This window comes from Trachurus japonicus, chromosome 12, assembly GCF_045865225.1.
Source record: "Trachurus japonicus isolate A0001 chromosome 12, Traja_1.0".
In the NCBI taxonomy this organism is placed as follows: domain Eukaryota; kingdom Metazoa; phylum Chordata; class Actinopteri; order Carangiformes; family Carangidae; genus Trachurus; species Trachurus japonicus.
In genome coordinates, this window is record NC_140918.1 from 8,980,990 (window position 1) to 9,008,371 (window position 27,382).

The 27,382-nt window shown below is 39.3% G+C and overlaps 4 protein-coding genes across 15 annotated transcripts; 2 read left to right on the forward strand and 2 right to left on the reverse strand.

Annotated features, from left to right (window-relative positions):
* Positions 1 to 1,943: 1,943 nt before the first annotated feature.
* Positions 1,944 to 4,332, forward strand: LOC146977074 (vesicle-associated membrane protein 1). The gene is made up of 3 exons (XM_085793024.1): positions 1,944 to 2,069; positions 2,518 to 2,691; positions 3,716 to 4,332. The coding sequence occupies exons 1-3, from the start codon at positions 2,067 to 2,069 to the stop codon at positions 3,851 to 3,853; spliced, it is 315 nt and encodes a 104-aa protein (XP_085649150.1). The 5' UTR covers positions 1,944 to 2,066; the 3' UTR covers positions 3,854 to 4,332.
* On the reverse strand, positions 4,191 to 9,762 carry hnrnpd (heterogeneous nuclear ribonucleoprotein D). 12 transcript variants are annotated; one of them, XR_015037266.1, is made up of 9 exons: positions 9,183 to 9,762; positions 7,809 to 7,977; positions 7,017 to 7,178; positions 6,722 to 6,853; positions 6,491 to 6,590; positions 6,195 to 6,350; positions 5,952 to 6,045; positions 5,504 to 5,605; positions 4,191 to 4,706 (listed from the first exon to the last, which is right to left on the reverse strand). XR_015037266.1 is itself a non-coding variant. In XM_085793020.1 (8 exons), the coding sequence occupies exons 1-7, from the start codon at positions 9,347 to 9,349 to the stop codon at positions 5,978 to 5,980; spliced, it is 954 nt and encodes a 317-aa protein (XP_085649146.1). In that variant the 5' UTR covers positions 9,350 to 9,762; the 3' UTR covers positions 4,191 to 4,706; positions 5,952 to 5,977. The 12 variants fall into 12 exon arrangements, 9 of the variants coding, with proteins under 9 accessions (XP_085649146.1, XP_085649145.1, XP_085649147.1 ...); XR_015037264.1 differs by having other exon boundaries at positions 5,952 to 6,050; positions 6,194 to 6,350; positions 9,183 to 9,756; XR_015037265.1 differs by having other exon boundaries at positions 4,532 to 4,706; positions 5,956 to 6,050; positions 6,194 to 6,350; positions 9,183 to 9,756.
* A 3,380-nt stretch (positions 9,763 to 13,142) lies between these two features.
* On the forward strand, positions 13,143 to 20,046 carry enoph1 (enolase-phosphatase 1). The gene is made up of 6 exons (XM_085793023.1): positions 13,143 to 13,515; positions 14,712 to 14,813; positions 15,285 to 15,487; positions 16,404 to 16,536; positions 18,205 to 18,328; positions 19,117 to 20,046. The coding sequence occupies exons 1-6, from the start codon at positions 13,432 to 13,434 to the stop codon at positions 19,254 to 19,256; spliced, it is 786 nt and encodes a 261-aa protein (XP_085649149.1). The 5' UTR covers positions 13,143 to 13,431; the 3' UTR covers positions 19,257 to 20,046.
* Positions 20,047 to 20,952: 906 nt separating this feature from the next.
* Positions 20,953 to 25,468, reverse strand: tmem150c (transmembrane protein 150C). Its single transcript, XM_085792393.1, has 7 exons — positions 25,387 to 25,468; positions 24,901 to 24,954; positions 24,780 to 24,815; positions 24,620 to 24,687; positions 23,325 to 23,452; positions 22,313 to 22,490; positions 20,953 to 21,301 (listed from the first exon to the last, which is right to left on the reverse strand). The coding sequence occupies exons 1-7, from the start codon at positions 25,458 to 25,460 to the stop codon at positions 21,111 to 21,113; spliced, it is 729 nt and encodes a 242-aa protein (XP_085648519.1). The 5' UTR covers positions 25,461 to 25,468; the 3' UTR covers positions 20,953 to 21,110.
* Positions 25,469 to 27,382: the final 1,914 nt, after the last annotated feature.

Sequence of the window (27,382 nt, forward strand, 5' to 3'; positions counted from 1 at the left end):
AGCGTATCACTGTAAATCTAAATTTGTACAGAACTTTGTCTACATGCTGTCACCCCCCCCCCCCCCCTGGCTCCACTGGCCCCTGTAAGGATCACACATCAAACCTCAACACTGAAGAAGTAGAAATCAGTAGGTTTTCCTAACCTCTGGTTCAGATAAATACCCAGGAAGTCTGAAATAACAAGTGGTAAGACAACTCTGGGTCGCTGCTATCGCTGATTTTTTGAAATTCTACAATAATTTATTTATTTTTATCAAATTTTTCTGTAATGACTTGAAATGTAAACTCCCACCATTATTTATAGCTTAGTCCTTTGCACTTATGAGCAAACCATTTAGGTATTGTCCATTATCTTTAACAATGTGCCATTTTACCATTACACATTTAAGGTGCATTACAACACAGATTTTAATTTAGCGTTTGCTTATGTCTTACGTAATCTCCTTAGGTGAGGAGTGACTTGACATGAGTTAGTGTCTTGACTGTACAAAGTCCATAATCACTGAGTTTACTTACATAAAGGCCCATATGAGCAGCAGGGTGATGCCAGGCTCCCATACTGCACTCTCACACAGTCTGTCTTTACTATGTAACATACATCATGTGTGTATTTTATGTAGAAGGCTGGTTTTGTAAATGTTTATTTGACTTGAATCAATCATACGCCTCCGCTGTTTCCTCAGTGTCTGCCAAGCATTTACTGTACCAACGTGCACCACCCAGTGTTCAGTCTGAGTGACTCATGCCCAGATCCTCTTCATCAGGGAGGCTCATCTTGAGCTCAGGGAAGCTGAACAGACATTTCTTAACACCTATACGAGTCTATTAATGAAATAATTAATTATTTCGTCACTTATTCTGTGTGGGACTGGTGATAGAAACACATATTTTGGTGTATGTGGAGAGCTGAGTGAGCTGCACAAAAAAAAAGGCAGGTTCAACATTACATTATGATCTTATTTTGAACTTAGGGTTATGAATGAAGCTTTATGTGTTGCACTGCAGATGGAAAACCAGGTGGAACATACACAACTGTCAAAAGCACTTAAAATATCAGGTGTAATAAGTGTCCACAGCCATGCCAGTAGCTCTATGAGAACAGTATCCCAGTGTAAACACACTCACATGCTCATTTGAACAATGCTAACATGCTGCTGTATATCAATGGTTTTATTTTTGGATCCACCACTGTCAGTTTTATTAACCTAGATTACAAACTAATGGGTGGGGGTGATGCATCTCTTTATCTATGTATGAGATAAGGTTCTCCTAAATCTTACATGTGATCTAGTCAGTCAAAAACAAACAAAACAAAACAAAACAAAAAACACAACACACAGCTCAGTGACATAAAAAAAACTCAAGTTGAACTCTTGCCTTGACTTGCTTGAATGAGGCACGTTCACAAGCACAAACTGTTACACTGTGGCTCAGGACTGAACAACGCAGAACGAGGAAATGACATGATGAAGCAACTTCACCCCTTTATTGCCTTGCAAATATCTCTGTGTTGAAAACACAGAGCCCTTTGCTCAGTCATATCTGTTCCCGGCAGGCCTGCACCCGTCACTCTCCGACAGCTCAGCTCAGCTCAGCTCAGCTCATGGTATGTAAATGGCACAACTACAAGGGTTTTTTCTTTTTAGAGGTTTAGTCGGTTAAAGTTCCTAAATGAGTCGAGATGACTAAACCTATAGTCGTAGAGTGTGGGTGATATTTCTGCTCTTCTTTCTTTTGTGTGGTTGAATGTCACACACGGTGGGGTTGGTGGAGAGAGGGGAGGAAGTGAAAGTAGTGCATGTTCATGATTTGACTACATTTATTCCTCCGTGGTGATGACGGCCGGCTCTGGTTGAACCAATGAGGCTTTGATTGAGGCACCAGGTAGTTAATGTGTAACAGGGCAGAGGTGCAACCTTCAGCAGACATTTGTTCAGCTCTCACTGTGTGACTCATGTAGTCACAAGAAGCACGGGCCTCTGTTTGTTTATTACACTGGATAACAGGACCTTGTGGAGGATTTAGTTGTAGTGTATGAGGCTGAGTCGTTCTGTCGGTTGCTGCTATGGTAAGTTGTTTGTTTTGTGTTTTTCATATTTAAATTTCCGCCTAGTTACCTTTTTAAATTATCGCTTTGTTCGATCTGACTGAGGCAGATTTTTTTTTTTTATGTTGATATCATATGAAAATATACTCTCTACCGGTTTGTTTGACAAGCTTTGTGAAGCTGGTTTACTTAGTAACTATACATGCTTGAGCTTTTCATGTGACAATCACACAGGCCTTAGCCAACTGACTCACAACTGATAGCACGGTTTCCTGTTAACTCCATTGCAGGAAGTGAGGTTTGGCCTTTACAAAATAGTGATTACAGTATGTATGTGTGTGTGTTGGGGAAAGGGGGGTTGTTGCTCCTACATTTAGCTGATAGACTCTCAGTGGAGTTTTTATGGTATTGTAACTTTTGGCAATTGTTGCTGACAGTGATAAAAATAAAATAAAAAATGTTTTGACAGGCTGACCCAAGCTCTCAGGCGCCGGCCTCTGGCACGTCGTCGGCCAAGCTTGACCAAGTGCAAGGTCAGGTCAACGAGGTGAAAGTTATACTGAAAGACAACATCAACAAAGTGCTGGAGAGAGGCGACAGACTAGACGACCTGATCGGGAAGACGGACGACCTGCAGGCCTCTGTGAGTATTATCAGGTCATCATCATCATCATCGTGACGGTTTTTATGGGTTTACTGTGTCACAACAACACGTCTTCATATCCACATGCACTTCACACCACAAAGCTGTTCAGTTAGAAAGACGTGTTTTACAGTGGTGGAGTTAAAAGTACTTTACACTTTTATGTGTCATTAGAGTAGAGTTTCAGCTGTACTAGTGAGTATTTAGAATACACAACGTTTGTTAAAGATTAAATCAGTGGTGCTCAAACTTTCTTTGCCAGACACACAAACAACATTTTGAAATCTCTTATCAGGTTTTAAATGAGCTAATCAAACAGAGGAATGTCCCCTCCAAACTGCTTCAACTCATTTAAAGTCTAAACAGGTGAAAGATTAAAGATGTTTCATGAAAAAGAAGCAAATTTTATAGGAGAAGCCATTTGTTCACCCATTAGGCCACTGGACCAAACTAACTGGATCTATATTTATTCCATTGGATACTGTCACATTTAGAAACATTTATCCCCCAAATTTAATTTTTTTTTTTTACTTGACTGATTTTTAAATATATTGCAAAACAACTTATTAGAAAAAGTAACAAAAAGGTGTAATGTGTGTGTTTCCTCTTATTTATTCTCCCATTCATCATCACAAATTTCTTAAGCGACCTGTAGGAAAGGTCGTTTAATCCAGTAGATTAAAGGCACCACTGGAATAAACCAGCTAACTCTGTGAACCAGTTAAAACCAGCGCCATATTAAGATTTTGAATACAAGGGTTAAATTGTACTTTGACTTACAGGAACTAAAAAAATCTAGCTTTGGTTTGTGTTAAATGCAACATGAACTCAGGGATTCCTCTTGTTATGACATTGTTGTATCGCTACACTTCACTTATTCAGTCCTGCAGTTCTGTAACAGCCAGCTTCCTCTACTTCAATACATGGTTTAAATAATACTGAAACAAGACTGATGTGTTAAATCTGAGCTCTACTTCCTCTGTCACCAGTGTTTTATTAGAGTTTCTGTTATATTTTTTTTCAGGCTGACTCGTTCCAAAGAACATCCACGCGGGTCGCCAGGAAATACTGGTGGAAAAACATTAAAATGATGATTTTAATCGGCGTAGTCGTGCTGATCATCGTCATCCTCATCATCCTCGCTGCCACAAATGTTATATAAATCCTATATTTTTCAACCAGCTCGGGACTGAAAGCAATGAAAATCGTGGATAAACTCACGTAGAGACAACTTCTTTTTGAATAGTTAAGCCTTTAATTTCTTCAGAGCGATCATTTCATCTCTTCATTTGAGTTGGAATAATCACTATTTCAAGATTAAAATGTAAAATATGTAAATTATTTCTTTACATTTGAAAGGTTTTTGATTAATTTCATTGACATCTTGATGTGATGTGAAGATAAATTTAAATTTGGCTGAAATCCTCCTTGAACACTCCAAGTCATGAACATGTGACGTTATACCACTATTAACATTTCAAACAGGCTCACAAAGCCAATTAAGTGTTTATTATTTTTTATTTTATCGCTTTTCTTTATGTCCAATACACTGTGTATATATACTGTATGTTTATGACTGCCAATCTCTGTAATAACATATGTATTATATGACCGATGACCATGATAAAGAGGATAAAATGTAACCACACACTTTGTTATCTTTGCTGCCACAGTACTTAGTAAATATATGCGTGATCTGTTCCAACCAAGCTAACGTTTAAGAATAACGCAAACGATTCACAAAAAGCATATGAGAACATTTAACACATAAAAAAAACAAGAAGGGATGAGGAAGTGCTAAAGCTTTGCAGCAATCTAAATAAATGCAAAACATCAAAACCCAAAACTTTTAAGATACAACAAATACTATGGTAAATATATCGAGGAAATGTACTGTAGGTCATAGTGTTCTTCGTTTACTTTCTTACAATCAGCTAAGTGTTCTTTGCTGGATACCATCATCTCTTTGGCCAATGCTCCACCAGCGCACTGCAGTCTTTCCATCACTCTGTCACCTATGGGAAACAAACAAGAAAAAATCAGCTATAAACGAACACAAATCAATCAAATCCCAATAAAATAGGAATCCCCCGTGTTTATAATGTCCAATGTAAAAGAAAAAACAAACTGAGAACAATTATTTTAAGAAATTACAGTTAAAAAAAGTTAGTCCATAAGCTAGAAATCCTGAAGTGCAATAAATTGAAGAGGTCAATAACCAAAATACTAAATGGAAGAAACCTTCGACTGGTCAAAAAAATACACATTAAAGAAAGCATTACATGCAAATTTCTGGAAATGTAGTGACACTTTGATTCTCCTTGTTTTAAAAAAGGTTATAAGAGGAAAATTTGTTACAGGAAAATTAACAAAAGAGGAGTCTTTTCCATCGCTGTCAGTAACACAAAACAGAACAATACATGTACACAAAGTAAAGCACTTTATCCCCCAACACAGTAGAGTCCAAATACGAACCAGGTTTTAGCTCATGGACTACTGGTTACAAGAGCTAAATAAAGAAACAAGCATTTTAGATAAAGATTAGAAATGCATATATTAACAATAGGAACTGGAAAGTCCAGAGAATGCTGTACATATCCTTTGAAAAGCAAATAGTTAATTTTTCATAATTATAATCATTACTTGTGGGGGAGTAAGGGCCTGTAAAAAATGACAATTACATGTGTATATTTTAAGTTTTACATTACAAACAGTTGCAAAGAAATTAAAATGGAAAGAAAGATGACAAAGCTGGACGTGTCCCATATTGTTTAGTTTAGAAATGCTGATACAGGATGTTGTAAGACCATACCAAATGGCAGCATTCGAGAGCGTATGCTTCTCGTACCCGGTCCGCATTGAGCGGGCCCTGAGAGTATCTGGGAGTCAGCTCATGGCCTGCAAGGAAGCTCCGCTGGCAGGTACAAACAAGGTATGTCAGAGTTAGGAGACAACATACTTCCTTTTCTGTTTTTCCTTGCACATCCTTAACTTTGGCATCCATTTACTGTAGTAGCAGTACTTTACCTGTTAACTTTACAGTTAAAAAAAAAAGAAGGTGCAAAAGAGGCAGCAGAAGGCCGGCTGTTAAAATAATCGCCACAAGACTGTAGCCTCTATGTTACCACTACTGTAAAGCACTTGAGGGTGCTGAGAAAAAGAAATTTATAAGAGGAAATTATTCATAATGTTACCAAACAACAAAGTAAATATAACTACTTTAAGTTTAAAGTAAGAAGTGTATTTTTGTTGCTACATACCTACTTGAAGAGGAAGGTTGCCCTCATTAATACGGCTTGTAGCTGTTGGTGTGACCACCACGCCGTGGCGACTTGCCATATCCGCCCGATTGATCTGCGCATATTGTACAAAATCAGATAACACACGTTAAAATCTTCTTTTTTTTTCTTTTTTTTTTTTTAAAAAGCAAATGGACAATGAATGGAAAAAGCTTGACAAGAAAGCAAAGCTCATCAGGAAGCTTCACAGATGGGCGTACTTACTGTCATAGTCACCATATCCATAATAGTTGTTGTAACCAGAGTAATCATAGCCACCGTATCCTCCATATCCTTGATTACCGTAACCATAATTGCCATAATTGCCATAGCCTTGATTCCAATAGTTGCCATAACCTTGGTTCCAGTTTTGGTTGGGACCTGCCATTCAATGAAATTATATGAAAAAGTAACAATTAAGACACAAGACAAACATGAAAAGCATGAAAAGATCTGTGTTTTCTTATTCCAGAGATAATTTAGTGTTTAGCAGGCTTTAACTCCTTCACTCCTTCACTCACCACCACCTCTTCCTCGAGACCTGGATAAGTATCCACCTCTGCCTCCCCAGTACTGCTGCTGCTGGTACTGCTCCTTAGACATTGCCACCTTTATTTCACACTAAAACAAAAGACCAATAAAGTGAATTCATTCTATCTCCTGTAAAAGAAAACCATAATAGTATGTCAGAGTGAATTACATGATGGGAATAAAGTTTTCTCAGAGAGGAAGAAAAACAAAGAAGCCTGTACCTTACTCAGTCCGATGTTGTGGTACTTTTTCTCCATGATCTTCTTCACTGGTTCCTCCTCTTTGAATGTGATGAAGCAGAAGCCTCTCCTTTTGTTTGTTTTGTTTTCCATTGGGAGTTCAATTGACTCCACCTGTTCACAATTTAAATTATTTATGAAATACTGCTTACCAGTGTCCATGAAAGCTGTTTAAATTGATATAAATGAATGAAATGAAACTGAAATGAGAGGACTTGATCCCCATGAGCCACTGAACAACGAAAAACGATGTCAGTGAATGCAGAGAGACACAAACCTCTCCAAAGGCACCAAAGTATTCTCTGACTTTCTCCTCAGGAGTGTCTGGAGAGAGACCGCCCACAAAGATCTTCTTCACAGGCTCCTTGCTCTTCATGGCCTTGGCTTTTTTGGGGTCGATGACCTTTCCATTGAGTTTGTGTTCCTTTTGTGAGGCAACCTTGATAACAAAAATGACATTCAACAAAAAAGAGCACAGATAAAAACAAATTTTAATTTATATCTGCTCATGTGTGTTTCTATTAAGAACACTGAGCCAATGCATAGGATGTTGATTTTTGTTATTAACTATTTGAATTATCACTGAATCTTGCGTTTTCCTTCTCAATTAAATGACCAGAGAAATTACAAAGAGAACCATGTGACATATTCAAATTCCTACTTACTAATGTGCTTGTTTCTATCTTGGTTCATTGTTTACTCTATTAAATTGTGAAAGTTTTTGGGAGATGGTATTCCACCTGTTGGTGTAATGACTCAGATGATTCACTCCCAGCTACATTAAAATAGTTAAAGAAGTGTTCACATATATGTACTTATTATGGTGCTGCAAACTCTTTCAGTCCTAAATTATTTATCTATCTGATCAGAGAAGCATGTGGTGGTGCCACATTTCCTTTGCAGCACAGACAATCACCCAGAGTCATTAAGAGCAATGATCTCCGTAGAGCCCTGAACTCAGCACTTTGAAAGGAAGCATCGTCAATTTACTCTCAATGCCAACAACCTTAGGACAAGACAATAAAATTCAAATACCACGTTTGTCAGCAGGACTACTACTATACTATACCTTATCTACACTTTCAGGCTCTTTGAAGAGGACAAAGCCAAAACCTCTTGAACGTCCAGTCATGGGGTCCAGTTTTAATGTGCAGTCCACAACCTCCCCAAACTTGGAGAAGTAATCTTTCAGATCCTTCTTAGTCGTGTCCCAGCTGAGCCCCCCAACAAACATCTTCCTGTGGACACAAAACACATATAACTCATGATCAATAACAAACCGTGTGTGGACGAGACAAGAGAACAAGAGGGGACATTTTGCCCCTAAAATTTGAGACAGTGCAAGTAAATTTGTCATCTACTTGCACATGCGGACGCAGATTTTGTATGCCCAGATGTAGGACAAGCAGATTCAAAAAGTATACATTTTAAGGTGGATTGCACACTGTGGTCACTTTACCTCCTTCTGTAAAATTACTATTTATTGTTATTCTCTATTGTACTTTTTTGATTGCCAATTTTCAACTGCTGTCCCATGTCATTGCTGTGTATTTCGATTGTTTGTTTTTGTATTTGCTGCTGGCTGCACCACAAATTGCCAGTACAGTAGAGATATCTTTAAACTTCTTTTCTTTTCTTTTTCTTTTTTTTTTTACACTGGTGAAATGTGGAAGGGGTGACTCAAAGACTCTGGTATCTGTCATTACAGGTGGCAGGCCAATGTGTGTGAGGATTTTTAAAGGAAATGTGAATATTTGCTTCGCAAGTCGATAGATACCAATATTAAAAAGACAAATAAATCTGATTGACAAGAGCTGTGACACTGTTTACGCAGAGAAGGTGGTAAACTTTTCAAGAATTTATATGTCTTGTGTTCTTAACTGAATTTATTGTATGTAAAGTGTCTTTGAGCTTTTGGAAAAGCGCTTATAAATAAAATCTATTATTATTATTATTGTTATTATTATTAAGTAAAGGCATGGACTGTTCTTCCACCTCAAGGTGCAACTAACTGTCCGTCTTTACAGCTTGAGCACTTGGTGTGGAAGTTTTAGTAGCCTATGCACAGACTATTCTCAGTGGATTTAACTCTTTCAGTGCAGTACAGTGCATGTGTCGACCTGTCTCTTTTTCTTTAAGACAAAATATACCCAAAAAAGATAAAGGAAAAGGAGGGAATGACCTCATCATTACACAAAATACTTTGAATAAGTACGTTAGGGCCAGGGGAAGATGGCTAATATAAGTGCTGAGGTGTGCGCCCCTAAATGTTTTGCTTGTGCTCCTAAAATGTTATGCAAGGGGCCACTGTAACTGTAACTAACCTAGTCTGGAGGCAGCCCTGCAGAGTAGTGACCTTATCTATGCGTGCATACATTGCTGTTGCTATCCTCACAGTGTCTAATTTTGCAGTAAGGTGGGTTTAAGTTAAGTGTAAACAAACCCTTCGTCCTCCTCGTTTTTACTGGCGTCGATCCGGGATCCCTCGGCCTCGCCCCCCATCAGGCCACAGTCCCCGGCCGTGGACATCGGGTCGTCGCTGTTCGCCTCCCCGTCCTCCTCCATCCTCATCATGGTCGTGTCGTCGCTGAATTCATAATCATCCGACATGTTTGTTTCGTTTGTTTGTTTCGTTTCGGGTTTTTTTTGGAGGGGGGCGGCTGTTTTGAAAGTGACAGCTGCTGCCGTCGAAACTGTCGTCGTCTTCGTCTTCGTCGGAGTTGAAGTTTTGCTGCTGCGAGCTAGTGACAGCTAAAGGCTAAAGGCTAAAGGCTAACGCAGCTAATATTTTGATATCATATATCGTAAAGCTAAAAATACTACGCGCTGATAACAGCAAGCAAAAACAGGTTTATCTGAATTTATCTAATGATACTAGGTTGTGATTTTAAAAAAAATGAGGCCAATTAGGTTTTCGATAAGGCAAAAAATAGTTTCCTTCGCTACAATTTGAAGGTTTGTTATTTATTTATTTTTTCTAGAGCCGTTTTATTTTCATCGTAGCCTGGGTCTTCTTCTCCGGCTGTTTAAAGGCAGCAGCAGCTGGTCTGGTCTGGAAACAGCGACGGCGCTCTGCTGCCCCCAACAGGCCGTGTGGTGGAACTGCACCCACTGACCCAAATACAGTACAACACAGACCATCAGTTTCTCTGGTTTTACCGTTTATGTGTTTGAGTAAAATAAACACAGTAGATTGTGATATCTATTGTATATTTTCTTTCTTTTATGTGATATACTCTTTGTTTGTAATGTTTTATTAAAGTGCAAACAATAAACAAACAAATGATTAACACCACATAGAGTCTTATTAAAATGATGTGATGAAAAATTAGGGGCATTTGAGAGAAAAACAGAAAAGAAAAAAGATAATAATAATATGATAAAGATACAAATTTTTATCATTATTATTATCTTTTTTCTTTTCTGTTTTTCTCTCAAATACCCCTAATTTTTCATCATATAGCCTAGTAATTTAATAAGACTCCACTATGTGGTGTTAATCATTTGTTTGTTTATTGTTTGCACTTTAATAAAACATTACAAACAAAGAGTATATCACATAAAAGAAAGAAAATATACAATAGATGATATATGATGAACTACAATGAATCAGTGCTGGAGAGGTTAGAAACCCTGCAAGGGCTTATCGAGAACCTAACCAATGAATCAAGAGATATTAGGACAATCCCATATGATCTTTTAATTTCCTTTTATAGACAGGTCATCTGTACTGGTTGGTGTTCTCTGTGTGATTATTTTGTTTTATGTCATGTTTTCTTCAGGCAGCTAACTTAACCTGACATGTTGCAGAAATGTCAAAGACTGTATTTCTTTTCGCTGCTTAAAATTCACATAAAGATATTGTGGGGAACACAATTAATTCTATAAACTATTGGCAACATTTCTCCCAAATTTGAGATAAAAAATGTTGTGATTTAGAGCAGTTATTTGCAGAAAATGGCAACTGGTCAATATAACAAGTTCAAGTGTTTTCAGACCTCGAGTAATGCAAAAGATTCTGTCTGTGTCCAGAGAGAGAGATACACAAAAATTAGAGCAAATGGTGACCACAAAGATCCAGAGACTCTTAAAAGAGATGCAAATGAATGCAAAACAAATGCGGAGTCACAAACCAGATGCAAAAGACTACACATGTATTCAAACCAACCTGAGAGAGGTAAGAGAGATAAGAAATGAACAAAAAATACAAGATTATGGAGACCAACAAAACTAAGAAAAGATTAAGTAAAACAAACGTAGCCTACTAATGTTTCAGTATGAGAACAAACTCCATTGTTTTATGTTGACAAGTGTTCCTATTATTCTGTCCATCCCATTCAAATTAATGAGACACACCTTCTTGTAAAATGCATCAATGTTCAGCAGCACCCACTGTAGTTTATTATGTATTACCACTCCTAATTCTGTTGGGCTGTCTATTCTATTCTATTATTATGTCTGAATATAATTTTTTCTGGTCCCTTGGTCAGTTGATTATTGTTATTGATTATTATTTCAACTGGTAACCTTTTGTAAATTTATTTATATTGTACAGCACAGAATAAAAAATATATATATATATATATTATTATTAATACTTCCATGCATTATAAGTAAAGTTGCTTTAACCCTCATGTTGTCCTCCTGGGTCAAGGAAGGAAGGAAGGCAGGAAGGAAGGACGAAGGGAAAGAAGGAAGGAAGGACAAAGTAAAAGATGGGAGGAAAGAAGGAAGGGGAAAAGGAAGGAAAGATAGATGGAGGGAGGGAACAGATTAATTCAAGGAAGGAAGAAGTAGGGAAAGAAAGAAGGAAGGAAGGGAAAAGGGAAGGAAGGAAAGATGGAGGGAGGGAACAGATTCATTCAAGGAAGGAAAAAGAAGGGAAAGAAGGAAGGGGAAAGGAAGGAAAGATAGATGGAGGGAGGGAACAGATTCATTCAAGGAAGGAAGAAGAAGGAAGGGAAAAGGATGGAAAGAAAGATGGAGGGAGGGAACAGATTCATTCAAGGAAGGAAGAAGGAGGAAGGAAGAAGGGAAAGAAGGAAGGGGAACGGAAGGAAAGAAAAATGGATGGAGGGAACAGATTCATTCAAGGAAGGAAGGAGGAAGGAGGAAGGGGAAAGGAAGGAAAGAAAAATGGAGGGAGGGAACAGATTCATTCAAGGAAGGAAGAAGGAGGAAGGAAGAAGGGAAAGAAGGAAGGGAAAAGGAAGGAAAGAAAGATGGAGGGAGGGAACAGATTCATTCAAGGAAGGAAGAAGGAAGGGAAAAGGAAGGAAAGAAAGATGGAGGGAGGGAACAGATTCATTCAAGGAAGGAAGAAGGGAAAAGGAAGGAAAGAAAGATGAAGGGAGGGGACAGATTCATTCAAGGAAGGAAGAAGAAGGAAGGGAAAAGGAAGGAAAGAAAGATGGAGGGAGGGAACAGATTCATTCAAGGAAGGAAGAAGAAGGAAGGGAAAAGGAAGGAAAGAAAGATGGAGGGAGGGAACAGATTCATTCAAGGAAGGAAGAAGGAGGAAGGAAGAAGGGAAAGAAGGAAGGGAAAAGGAAGGAAAGAAAGATTATGGGAGGGAACAGATTTATTCAAGGAAGGAAGAAGGAGGGAAAGAAAGAATTAAGGAAGAGAAAAGGGAAAGAAGGAAAGAATGAGGGAGGGAACAGATTCATTCAAGGAAGGAAAAAGAAGGGAACGAAGGAAGGGGAAAGGAAGGAAAGATAGATGGAGGGAGGGAACAGATTCATTCAAGGAAGGAAGACGAAGGAAGGAAGAAGGGAAAGAAGGAAGGGAAAAGGAAGGAAAGAAAGATGGAGGGAGGGAACAGATTCATTCAAGGAAGGAAGGGAAAAGGGAGGAAAGAAAGATGGAGGGAGGGAACAGATTCATTCAAGGAAGGAAGAAGGGAAAGAAGGAAGGGGAAAGGAAGGAAAGAAAATGCAGGGAGGGAACAGATTCATTCAAGGAAGGAAGAAGGAGGAAGGAGGAAGGGAAAAGGAAGGAAAGAAAGGTGGAGGGAGGGAACAGATTAGGACAACTGGATCAAAAGATGAAGGAAGAAGAAGTAGGACGAAGGGAAGGAAGGAAGGAAGGAAGGAAGGAAGGAAGGAAGGAAGGAAGGAAGGAAGGAAGGAAGGAAGGAAGGAAGGAAGGAAGGAAGGAAGGAAGGAAGGAAGGGAACAGATTGGGTCAATTTGACCCAGAAGGACAACAGGAGAGTTAAATAAAGCTACAATAAAGCTGACAGCTGACTGTTGACAGCTGACTGTCCTGTCCTGTCCTCCTGCTCCTCATCACTCCGGGCCAGACGGGGGCGGTACCGCGCCGACGTCGCTGCGTTGTTCGCCTTCGCCGCCGCCGCCGCCGCCGCTGCGCCGTAGCGGTCAGTGCCGCCTCCCTGCGAGCCGGAGGCTGAACAACCGACACCTGAACATGTGGGGCTGCCCACCACTACTGCGCTTTCAGCCGAGTCAGAGCTCCAGCTGCGAGGTGATGGGAAAGGACAGGTAGCCAGCCAGTAAGTCAGTCACCAACAACCAACCAGGCTGTCTGTCTGTCTCGCTTGTTTATCTCCGAGGTCGCCACCATCGCTGCTCCAGCTCGTCTTCACCGGTCGAAGCAGCCGCTCACACCGCTGCTAACTCAGCTAACGTCGGCTAACCAACCAGCTGCAGCCCAGGCTCCTCACTAAAAAAATGGCCACTGTTTCAATTCCTGCTGGTACCAGTGCACTGTTACTGGACATTGAAGGCACCACCACACCAATCACGTTTGTTAAGGTAAGTCTTATTAGACAAAAGCGTTGTTTTCCCCCACTATTAAATCCGCGTTAATTTTAAGAAGAAGCTAATTCTGTGTTAGCAGCGCAGTGACGTCTGCTAACAGGCGGCTGTCAACGGCTAAAGCCCGAGCAGCAGCAGCAGCAGCAGCACGACGGTGTTTTATTGTTGTGGACTTCACATTCACTTTAACACGTCTTCTACATGTTTATATGACTGCTGCCCTTTGTCATTAAACGTTTAACGAAACTATCTTGTTTTAAAAATATAATGGTCACCGTGTTTAGTTGTTTTTAGACCGAGTATCTGCAGCTCTGCTCGGGGGAAGGAAGCACTGCTTTTAGTTCCGTAATAGATAAATAGAAAGGGCTGCATGTCAATAAATAAATAAATAAATGCATGCATGACTAAGGAGAAGCTAATTAACGTTTAAAGTCTGTGTCATGAAAGAAAGAAAGAAAGAAAGAAAGAATGAATGAATCAGTAAATAAAACGTGCTTAATTAATGAATTAATGTATGACTTCATGAACAAAGGACAAAGGTTTTATTTAAAAGTCTTATATAAATGAATGAATGACTATCTTAGAAGATTGTAATACATTTTGAATAATTTCTTTCCCCAAAAATACTCTTATCTGTGGGGAAAAAAGCAACATATGAAACGTTTTTACTTAAAAAAGTGACCAAAATGATGATTTGTAACTAATCCTTTCACATTAGAGCAGAAAGCTGCATTCATGTCATATGATAATTATGAGTTTACAAGTCATGATTACAGTTAATTTAACAATTTCCCCTAAGTTAAAATTACCAGTCTCAACTTTGTAGACAAGAACGATGCTTTTCAATGTCTTGTTTTGTCTGAACTAAAGCCCAAAAACCAGAGTTATTCTCTTCATGTTGATATGTGACAAACAGCAAGCAGCAAGCAGCAAACTGTCACATGAGGGAGCTTAGGCTTTGAGGAAATTTCACTATTTTCCCTACAAAATTAGTGAAATGCAGATGGTAGCCTAAAGTGACATGTTCTTGCTCAGTAGGTTGGTGTATGTTGAAATTTTCTCAATATTTTCACACACAATAACACAATTTAACCACGTTTATGAAATTAAGTTGCAACTTCATGTTTGATTTAGATATAGATAAACACAAATTAGCCTACATATTTGTGTCTAACGCACTTTGTGATTTTCAGGATATATTATTTCCGTACATCAGGGAGCATCTTGAGGATCATCTGTCCACTCACTGGGAAGAAGACGAATGCAAACAGGATGTTCATCTGCTAAAGAAACAGGTGGGGGGACTGAGGAGATTTTCTGTGTAAATCATACGGTACTTAAAATATCAGAAAATGGTAAAATGAATAGATACTAATACAGCCCAATTGTACATTGAAATGACCTCAAATGATTCCTGTTTGCTTGCACTTTGCATGAATCATGCTAATGTGGTATTATGAATCTGACATAGCACTGATCGCCAACTAAATTTATTATTATTATAACTAATGTACAAAATGTTTGGGATATGACTTGACACATTTTCCTGCAACTTTTAATTGATTAAAATAGTTGGACGTGTGTGTGTGTGTGTGTGTGTTAAAGTGGGGTGAGTTAGTTCTGCTCAATTTATCGACGCTTCGCTTCAGTACCTTTATTCTCCCCTACTGATCCTTACGATATTTTTTGTCGAAGAAAACACTTAAACAGTCTTTGAAATGCTCCTTTAACCAAAAACGGCTGCCTGCTGTGCTGTGCTGTGACAGATTGAAGAAGACATGAAACAGAACCGGTCGTGTCCCGTCCACGCCGTGGACCAGACCGTCCACACGGACGAGGAGAAGGCCATTAGAGAAGTGGTGGATAATGTGCTGTGGCAGATGGCGGCAGACAGGAAGTCGACGGCACTCAAACAGCTCCAAGGTCACATGTGGAGGGCGGCGTATTCTTCAGGGAGAATCAAAGGCGAGTAAGTACACTGATCGTTTTTTCGTCACTTCCAAATTCATCCATTCACACTCTGACAGAGGCTGGGATTTTTTTTTTAAAAGTGAAGTTAAATGACTGTGAGGCTTCCAGAAACACGAGCAGCGGCGGCCCCACCCACCAGGACCGATCCGCTACATCCATTACCATCGTTATTACATTAGGAGCCAGGAAGTTGGAGGGGGAAAAAAAAACGATGACTCAGATGTTAAGTGTGCTCAGGTCCTGCTTAGAGCGTCTAGGAGAGCAATTACTGTAAATCTGAACAGCTACTTCCACTGCTACAGGCCACAGCGATGTTTGGCCAGTGGAACAGTCTGAAACCTGAAGATGTTCAATTTACTGTCGTGTTTATAGCCGAGAGAACAGTAAATCATGGTAACCCTTTAATCTACAGGCTGTTAATTACAGGATAATGTCAAGAAATAACAATTAGTTGTTTCATAATGTCTGGAAATAGCCTTGAAATAAAGGTCAATTTCATAGTAATGTCGAGAAATGTAGCCAAGAAATAAAGATTGTGTCGACTCGAAATAGCCCAGAAATAACCTTCAATTGCAAGGACTTGGTGGAGAAAAAAAATCTCTCTTTCCCACAAAATTCACAGCATGAAAAGCATGTGTAATCTTCATGAAAAACATGACATTACTGTGAAATTGATGGTTATTTCTGACATTTCAATGCAATTAATTGTTTTTCCTTTGCTATTTCTTGACATTATCACGTAATTAACGGCCTGTAAATTAATAGGTTACCTAAATCTCTCCTAAATTGCTCTACAATTAGTTGTAAATTCATTACGGATACTCGGGGGTTATGAGAATTTTAGGACCTATGACAAACTGTATAAAAGATAAAAAATGATGTACATCCTCTGATGTTGTGCTTGTTGCTAACAGGATCTATCAGGACGTAATCCCATCCATCAAACGATGGAGAGGACAGGGACTGAAAGTCTACATTTACTCATCTGGAAGCGTGGAGGCTCAGAAACTTCTGTTTGGATACTCAGTTGAAGGAGACGTTTTAGATGTGAGTACATTGACCTGTAACTTCATCATTTCAATACAAACACACAGGAAACTGATGTTAATAATTACCCTTTTGTTACCATCTCTGTATTTTTCTATGTTGCTGTTGATGTCACATGTAATGAGATGTTTTCAGGGGTGCAAACTTGTCACCTTTCGGCGAAATTCGCCGTTTTGGATCCCAAATTGGTCATTTGTGTGATTCGTGTAAATCCGCAATAAAAAAAAATTTGAGGGGGGGGGGGGTCCGGCGAGGCGAGGCGAGGCGAGCCGAGCCGAGCCAATGCACCTGTCTCTTTAAGGCGCATGCACCTTATCTGGATGACAACAAGTGGTGGCAGCGCTCCTCTTCTGTCCAGCAATACACACCTGAAGCTTCACTTTTAATACAGACTAACTAACGCGACTTTTTGAGCATGGCGAGTGAAAGAGTCGGAGCTAGAAGATGCGCCAGCAGCGTTGTATAGGTCTGCTCTGCTGTATGGGACCGCGTGTGTGTGATGATCGCGATCGCGGCCAATTAGCGATTAGCGCGTTTAGCTTTATTAGCTCCAGTGTCTCCCTCTTCTCTGGAGGAGGGTCTGGCGAGCGAGACTAGCTCCAGTGCGACCTGTTCAGCAGCAGGAGGAGGAAGAGGAGGAGGAGGTGGACTGACTGTGGCAGGACACCTCTGCCTCTGTTTCACTTTATGTTGCTGGTAAATAATGTGGTTGTAAAAGTAGTAGGCTAAAGTTAAATTATTTAGTATGCACTAATTAAAGGGGCAGAGCTTTAAGAGACATTTTAGCTTTTATATTTTATAAGATACATTTTTGTAAGAACCACAATTATATATTTCAGTGAATATCTAATTGTTCTTAGCATTTTAGAACTTTATTTGCCCAATAAATTAAAACATGTTGGAACTATCGATGTCTCCTCCCTTGAGGCCAGAATCTCACCGACTTTTAACCTCAGACTGTCACAATAATGTATCAGATGTCAGACCGCCTCATTCTTTCAGTTTTAACCTGAATATACAAGACCTGATTGATTTTCCCAACGATCAAAGTATACCAAACCGAACCGAACCGAAAACCATGACCACAAAACCGTGAACCGAACCGTTTACTTGAACATCTTTTAAATACATATTGCCGCTTAATATGTTTTATGTAGCCTATGGCATTTTTAAGCTTCATGTGTGTTATTGGACAGAAAGAGCAGCGCTGCCTCGGAGCATAGCCTACGTAGCCTACAGAAAACACATTTACATCAATAAATAAATGTTTTACAATGAACCAATCAGTCTGTATTAAATTTTATTTAGTTTGAAGGCAAGGTTTGCAAGGTTCATCTGATGGACATCAAGGGACAAATTCTCTAAGTTTTGCACAGCTTTTGCTCATGCTAAACCTGCATAGGCTGAAGACCCCCTTCACATATTTCAAAACCAAACACAGAGAGACAGATTGTGCAGGTTTAACAGGAGCAAAAGCTGTGCAAACCTGAGTAAATCTGGACCCTCGTCTCATGCTAAAATTGACTGTAAATTCACCTTTAAAGTTGGTTTTAAAAAAAATTTCCCCGGGGGAGCATGCCCCCGGACCCCCCTAGGGGGTCGGTATCTTGTCACCTTTTTTACCCCTGATGAGTTTGCACCCCTGTGTTTTGTTTCTGGTCTTTTCAGTTATTTGACGGTCACTTTGACACCAGTATAGGAGTGAAAGTAGATGGAAAAAGCTACACGAGAATTGCGGAGAGGATTGGCTGTCCACCGGAGGAAATCACGTTCTTGACAGACGTCACAAGAGGTAAGTATGTTAGAAATAATACTGTATGTGTACTTTGAAGTTATATCAGGATTTGTCCAGTCTTATGTAATAATCAAGTCCTCTCTGATGCTGCACTGTAATTTCTATTTTATTCAATCGCCCCTAAACTTTATTCAAAACATACTTTAGTGCTACATATCCACATCTTTCCCAGGTGATTTGTCTCTTTATACCTCAGCAACCATTGGATGATTTACATGAAGTTTAGTTCAGACAAACCTCAGTTCTACTTTGTGTTTAGTATAAACAAATGTTCGCATCCTAAATAGATAAACTGAGATGATAAACTTTAATTCCGCCGTAGATCAACATGTCAGTGTTGTCATTGTAAACATCTCAGTATTAACATTTTAGCTCAGGGCTTCAGTGTCCCTCAATACAAACCTCACAGGGCTGCTACAGTAACATGGCTGTTAGTCCTGTTGTATGTTCACTGTGGAGTTAACAAACAAACAAACATTATCATTGTATGCATCCTTGAGCCCTGAAATGCATTAGTTACTATTTACATCCTGCATTGTTTGCATCTAGCTCTGCCTTTGTTGGTGCATTGCAGCGTAGAATAATGCGTAGAAACTACTGGCAGGACTATTGACACGTCGGCAGGCAAACAAAACATGGATCCACTCACGGAAAAAACTGATCCATTTCTCCAGAGAGTATTTTAAAGTTGTCACGTTGCAGCTCTGCTCTGATATAATGTTGAATTTAAGTGTGTATATCTATATTTTTTATATATATATTCGCTCATGTATTTAACATTGCAGAGGCTAAAGCAGCCGAGGAGGCCGGGGTGAACGTGTTGGTGGTGGTGCGGCCTGGAAACATGGAGCTGACGGACGAGGAGCGGGCTCACTATAACCTCATCACATCCTTTAACCAGCTCGAACTGACGGGACGAGTTTAACACAGAGCGCAGAGGAAGACGAGGAGAACTTCTCTGACTTCATGTCATCACGACCTTTTTACTCTTTCTTCTTCACCCCTCCTCCCTTCCCTAAACCCACTCCTCCTACCCAGTTTTTTTTTTTTTTTTTCTTTGGTTTGGTCCATGTTGGCAGTACAAGAGTCAGAACCACCTCTCAAGAAGTCCATATTTCCAGTTTTTTCACATTTCCTTTCACACGTGTGGAAGCACATCCACGGAGCCTAACGGGAGCAGAAAAGGAAAACCACTCACTGGACCTTTTGATCGACTGGGAAGACGACAGACAAGCTGTAGATACAAGTGGCTGCACACAATCTGTGAGGTTACTTTACCTTTTTACCTTTTAGATGAGCTGTATTTGATTGATTGCCAGTCCTAATATGAGTTGTTTGCCACGGTTTTGTACACGTCTTCCACCTGTTCCCTCCCTCTCTTCATGTATACACGACGTGTTGCAGGTGTATGACATTTTATCCAGTAAGTGACCTGTGATGTTTTAGAAAGTAGAATAACAGTATAGTTGCACTCGGCGGCGGTGGTGCCGTCAACAGAAAAGCTCTCATTTCAAACTTTTGTTTGAATGTCTTTGATTAATCTCCTCACAGGTGAACGGTGTCTATTTAAATGTGCCATCCTCGTTGTTCATATGTAACGTGGGTTCTTGGGAAGTTACCTTGAAAAAATTGCAAATTGGTGATTTGTGTGTGAAGCATAATTGGTATTATTCAGGAAAATGACTTCCAATAAAAATGCCTTGTCTCACACAGAAGTTGGTCTCCTCTGAAAATACTGGATACACCTGTAATTCAAACACCTAACGCTAAATGGTTTAATTCACACATTTCTCACTTATGGTACTGTAGTTTTTATAAAGATAGTTTTTGACATTATGGGAAGCACATTAGTTTGGTTTCTTGTTAAGATGAGAAGATTAATACCACATGTCTGTACAGTGTAGTTTTCTAGCTTTAGAGAAGGCTGTGTGCTAAGCTAACTGTAGCGTCATATTTAACAGCAGAGGCTTGACAGTAGCATCGACCCTCTAACGCTCTCCAAGAAAGCAAATATTGTGTATTTTAGAAAATGCTGAACTATTTCTCCTCTAAAGAAATGACTCTGGAAATGAGGCTTTGCTGTTTCAGCTCCCAACTAAAGAAGTCCAGCTATTAGCTCAAGAAAATGACAATGTAATTCTCTCATGAGCAACTGTAGGTAGCCGTTTAAGTCTTTATGTCAAGCTGAGAGATTCCTGGCTCAAGCTCCATATTAAACAAACCAATATGAGAGTAGCTGTCAAAGCAAACCGCTTAGAAATGTCAACTATTCCTTTAAAACGTGACGGTTTAAAGTCATTTTTAACAAAAAATCAATCTTCATTAGAGTAACAATTGACTCTGAAAGATCAAAGACAGTCTGTTTTGACACTATACTACTTTTAACACACAATTTGTATTTTTATTGATACTGATTATTGGTTGTGCAAATGTGTTTCATAGCATGAAAAAGAGTCATACAGCTCCCCAAAACGAAAGCATTTTAAAAAGTGAAAAATATCTCAAGTATAATAATGATATGAAGAAGTGCACAACTAATGTCTCATTTAAAACTTTTCAGGTAAAAAGAAAAACTATCAACTGAGAAAATATTTGATCTTTCTAGCTTTTAAACAAAACACTTTAACAAGCTTGTAGATAAGAAAATACGTAACAGTCAAACATGCATAGATGAGGTAATACCAGAGTAAGCAACAGGCGCAGGAACCAGATGGATGGAGTTCATGATCTCACAGCTGTGACCTGGTGCCGGAGCAGCAGCTGTACAGATGTTTTACAGTCAGTCCTGCTGGTACCTGCACTCTTGTGTGTTTGTTACTGACGGGCCAGAGTTGTCCGTGCACACCACGTGGAAGCAGCTGTGACGAAACTCAACGCCAAAAGTGCCGAGGAAGGCGAGGAAGAACATGACCAGCGCCCACTGGCTTCGAGCTGCGTGCATGTGGAGGCGCTGAGCGATCAGGGAGAAATCTGCACCGGGTGAGTTAAAGGATAAAACCAGAGGTGTGGTCTGTGTGATACTCAGGTACACTCGGTGTACCCACTGAAAATGCATTAATATTTCAGTATACTCACTACAAATTTGGTCTACCAGCAGAACTGAAATCAAACCCAACTCTAAGCATTTTTAAACCCAGGTTAAAAACATTTATGTTTTCATGTGAGCTCTTTTAACAAACTTTAAAGGGATAGTAGCATTTTTTTTAAAGTGGGGTTGTATGATCTACAAATAGCCCCTAATTACATTAATGGACCTAACCAACTCACGTATCCCTCCGCCCAGGGTTAGCGCCCGCCGATCAGCAGTTGGTTAGGTCCAAATAAAAACTGTGTTTTTCCTGCACTTTGAAAGGCTGGAAAAAATGATATTATAGCGAACAATGGAACTGTGTATTTTTTTTTTTCAGGTAAAACCTCTTTTAGGCTGCGAAAATAGGCCGTTTCTTTGGGTCTGTTCACAACAATGTATGTTGTAAATCTCTGGGCAGGGCTATGGGCTGGCGTTGCTAACAGGAGGAGTGCAGAGAGTCTTCTACTGCAATTAAAGTACTTAGGGGCTATTTGTAGATCATACAACCCCACTTTAAAAAAATGCTACTATCCCTTTAAATCCTAAACTTGGATTGGCACTGTATCCTCTTAATTGTTTTTAATACAAATCAATATTCCATGCGGCAAACTCATATTTTATGTTCTATTTTAGTCTAGTTTTTATTATATATATGTTTTGTTTTTTTGTAAAGCACATTGCCACTTGATATGAAATGCGCTGAATAAATAAAGCTGCCTTGCCTTGCCTACAACAAAACTATCTATAGTCCATGTGTTACAGGTATGAACAGTGTACCTACCCACCATAAAAGCAGTATACCCACTGCAACAAATTAGACTACACCACTGGATAAAACGGTACACAAAGAGAGAACAGAGCAAAACAAAAACAATGATTGTGAAAATTTGAAAAATTGTGTAAAAGGATACAGAGAATCATGCTGATAGTGACGGCCCCGGACAACAGGAAGCGAACGATGCTGACGATCTTTCCCTCGTTCTTCAGGTTGACTCTCAGGGTGATGTAGGACTGCAACCAGCAGAAGAGCAGCCCCAGTCCGAACGTCATGAAGGTGCCCAAGTTGTGAATATCCTCCTCAGCGAACAACTAAAAAACCAGAAACAACAAAAGCTTATAGGCGTGTTGGCATTTAAACTGCTGATTGATGTGATGATATAAGACTGTCTATCTATTCCACACATGGGACATTTGGTTGTTGTAGTAGCATACAAGGTATAAAAGTAGAAAAATATGCAGTAACCCTTTAATTTACAGGCCGCTAATTATGTGATAATGTCAAGAAATAGCCAAGAAATAACAATTAATTGCGTAGTAATGTCAAGAAATAACCATGGATTAACAATTATTGTGTAGTAATGTCAGAAATAGCCTAGAAATAACAGTCAATTTCATAGAAATGTCATGTTTTTCATGATTACACATGCTTTTCATGCTTTGAATTCTTTGAGAAAGGCCAGATTTTTTCTCTTTGCAATTGACAAATATTTATGGGCCATTTCTACACAATCAATTGTTATTTCTTGGCTATATATCTCGAAATTACTATGAAATTGATCCTTATTTCTAGACATTATGACACCAGTCTTGTTATTTGAGAGAGATATTCTGTATAGTTATGTGCCAAATAGTTTCAAGAGTACAGTTATTTACAATATATAAAATAAAAATTACATATACAGCGTTGGTAGTTGTAAGGTAGAAGAAACTATTGCACAGATGAATGGGAGTTTGCAGCAGTAAGGTGTGCAGTTTGTACATAAAATGCAACTGTTGGACATAAACAAATATTTAAATAACAACAACTGTAGACTGTGTAAATACAGCTAGGGCGCCTTAATTGGTGCATGACACTTACCGGCAAATGAATATATAAATTCATTCATTCAAATTCATACAGCCACTCCCTTTCTGACGTGTTACCTGGAAGTTTCCTACGAGCGTCATTCCAAAGCAGCCGAGGGAGAAAGCCACCAGACTGACGAAGTTCAGCCACGGTTGGACTGAGGTGTTTCTCAGCTGCAGGTATCTCAGGACGACAACAACGACCCCTAGAAGACAGAGGGAATACCAGAGGAGGAGAGTTTCAGCACCCCTGCTCAAAATGTTCTGTTAATTTCATCTTTCACTTGCTCAACTGTTCACATTATCTCCAAAAGTCATAAAGTTACAGATGACACATTCCCTTTACATTTTAAACAATATCTATATATACATTTAAAGGGACTACGAGGAGTTTCCAGAAAGCGAAGTGATTTCACACTACATTTCCCATGAGCCTCCGCGTGCATGGTGAAATTCTTGGACCGGTGCAAGACGAAAACGAAAGACGAAAGCGAGAGCATTTGCCAAGAATGTTTTCATTGATCAAGAACGAAAGTCGGAGGTTCGAAGACGATCAGATAGTTCCGACCATAAACGATGCCAACTAGCGATCCGGCGGCATTATTCCCATGACCCGCCGGGCAGCATCCAGGAAACCGAAACCAGGAAATGCTGGCCGAGTCGACCACTAAATAATAATATCAGACAAAATGATATATTTATCGAATATGGTCCCATTAACAAGTGTGGGCAACGTAGATTCATCCACATTAATATGAGACTCTTTTATAACCAAAAGCAAACTCCTTGGGGGTCTCTTTAAATCTTTTATATTTTCAAAATGACAGAAAAGGAAAAGGAGCCACAGCAAAGGTTTGGGCCCCCTGCATACTGTAGTTAGTACCTAGTACCTAGTAGCCCCCCCTTTGGAAACTATCTCAGCGTGTAAATAGTAAATATCTTGTCTGATAACTTGGTCAAAGTTATCTGAGGGCTCAAGGCTCCTGGGTTTCCCATTCTTCTGCAGGCTGCTGCTTTGTTTCCCCTTTTCACTCTAAAATTGTAGAAAACAACAACAAAAAAATCCACTCATATTGCTTAAAATATTGCAAAAGAGTGTTTCATGTTTGTTCACATTACAATGTTGTGCATCAAAGGTCTTCTTCGCTCCTGTCTTTGGTCCTGCTGCTGAGAAAAAGAAACATCAAGACTCTCAAAGACGTTGATAAAATCAGAGCTGGCTCGTGGTCGTCTGTCTCGACCTCTCAGACTGATCTCTGGTTTCATCCCTGTCTGAGTTATTACAGTACAGGGTCGTATTTGCCTTATTGTTCTTTCCTGTAACCACATTAACATGATGATCGACACAGGTTGCAATCAATCACGACTCTTACCCACAAACGCTGCCAGGTTCATGACCTCGCTGAAGAGGCAGCTGGCCGGCGGGAAGTTGCCTGCAATACTGACAGACAGGAGAAAAATGGACGATTATTCAATTTGCACCACTAGAATAAACATAAAATCTACACTTTTAATAATGACAAGTGTGTATACCTAATGTATGGAGGATAATGTGTTCCATTTCCTCTCCTGTAAAAAAACAAAACAGAAAGATTATTCAAAAGGTATATATATACATTTTATTTGTTGTAGATAATAATGAATCAGTTCTCACCTGTGATCTGAGGTCAGTGGAGCAATTTTCTCACCATGGATAGCTATAAAGTATCTATTAAAAGACATTAATAGATTTAGTATGTACTGTAATATCACCTGTTTAAATGTCTCTTCATATTTTTCTCGACACACCGTGGAATATAAATGATATTATTATGACGTACTACAGCACACTATATAATAAATATAGGCTACACAGTAGTATTTAGTGACAGAAAGCCTGAGATGCAGGTGCAGGATTTCTTATAGGCTACATTATTATAAGTGATTCAATTTGCTTTACTAACTGTACACTACAGTATCTTCTCCCAGTGTTACAGTAGCGGTGCAGCTGTTACACGAGGGACAATTAATCAAAAAACAAATATTGGATTGTGTTTGTTTGTTTGTGTGGTGGAGCCCCTGGGCCTGTTCAGTGACATCCATCCATGGAAACAGACCCGGTGGTTGAATCAAATTCAGACCTATAATTAGCAGAACTTACACCGCCCACAGTCCGACAGCTGTGCATGCAGAGTAGACGGGAGGCAGAAAAACCCACGGACTGTAATTCCTCATCTTGTCTCCTCTCTTGACACCACAGAAGACCAAGAAAGAAGTTGTGTTAGTTTGCATGGGAGAAACATTTCAACACAGACACAAACACACAAGCTTTATAAACCTTTATACAGCCAGATAATGTTAATAATTCGTTTATACAAATGATTTTTAAATGTTTTCTTTAAAATGTTGTTCTTAAAACTGTGATAATAAAGCATTAATAAATTATAAACCATGATAAATTGTGACACAATGGCGACTGAAAGACACACAAAACAGACACACACACATAATGCAGCTATACTGTATTGTTTGTGGATGCTGTGCCACAGCTGTGTGGTCATTATGAGTCTGTTAAAGGACATTTTGTGTCTTGCAGCGTTTTGTGTGGATGTTTTGTACCTGCAACACCAACTGCATCTCTCTACCATCATTTTTATAAGTCTAAATTAGTCTCTCTCTGTCTTTATCTGTCTTTTTTTTTTACACTCACTTCCTCTTGAACCGGTCGAGGCAGATGGCTCCCCCTTCCTAAGTCTGTTTCTGCCTCTTAACAGGAAGTCTTTTTTCCCTTGTCACTGTTGCGATGTGTTCAATTGCTCTGCTGAGTCGCTGTAAATACTATTATAAAGAGAAAGTCTGGACCGTCTCTGTTTGTAAAGTGCCTTTTAATGTTACTTATGTTGTGAACTGACTTGTTTTGTACCAAATTGCAGTTGTGTTGCACCTGGTTGTGATTATTTTTAACTGCTTGGACTTGTTGTTTGATGTCTCTTTATGGTCATTTTTTAATTAACCTGTTAACTTATCAATTATAAAGTAGACTTATTAACAAATGACACAGCCTATAATAGATATCATAGAGTCTTTATCCATAAACATATAGCCTATGTATATGTCTGTGGATAAAGACTCATACTCTATAAGCTTATTAACTCTTTATGGCGCCTACCAGAGCCCATAATAAACTCATCACACCTAGCGTCTTCCTATTGATAAGTGAGTGAACATCAAAACCAGGCAGGAAATAAGACAATGAGAGAACAACAGCAAAACACAACAGCACTTCATATGTAGTTGGTACACAAAGACTAAAGTCTGTTTGTGTTTCAATGTAAACAGGTGGTATTTAAAGCGACTGTACCTGTCCGGGCCGTCAGATACTATCAAAGCTCCCACCGCAGCAGCTTTTCTCCTGGACCCTTTTACTCTTTTAAAATCCCCTCCAGCGTTTTTCCGTCTATTACTTCCGCTGTGTTTGACATCGGTGACAAACGTCGACTCGACCGTGCTCGTTGTAAATAGTCGCTCGCGGCGCTTTCACTTTCATGTGCGTCTAATAAAAGGTGTAAAATCTATGTCGTCATTCTTGTCATCACGATACACCACAGGTGAGAGCCGGGAAACATCTCGGGAAAGGTAACACTTCCGGAATGGGCGTCTTTCAAACCTTTCAAAATAAAAGCGCGGGTGCAAATGATCACAGTTTACGGGAAGACAGTTTTGTTTTTTGAACTTCCCTTTAAATTAAAGTCATTATAAGACACACACACACTGCATATCCCATTCTGTTTTTTGTCATTTTTGTGCATGGGTGTCTCTTGTTTGTATTTTTGTTTAAATCTCTAGCCTACCTAATTTCAAAATAAATTGAATTACAGTATCAATGTGAAGTCAGACAGTGTGAAAGCTGAAAATAATAGTATAGCCAGTCATAGCAGCATCATAATTACACACTCTCTTTGGTTATTATTATACTAAATCCTGCACTTGAGCATCACACTCAGGGGACATATTATGGAAATATTACTTTTTGAAGGCTCTTTGACATATATTTGGGTGTTCGTCTTGCCTTCCGGCCCCTAAAATGTGAGAATTGACCAAAAAAAATCTGTAATTTTCAGGCTCCCTAGGTTTAAATCCCTGTGGTTTTACGAGCT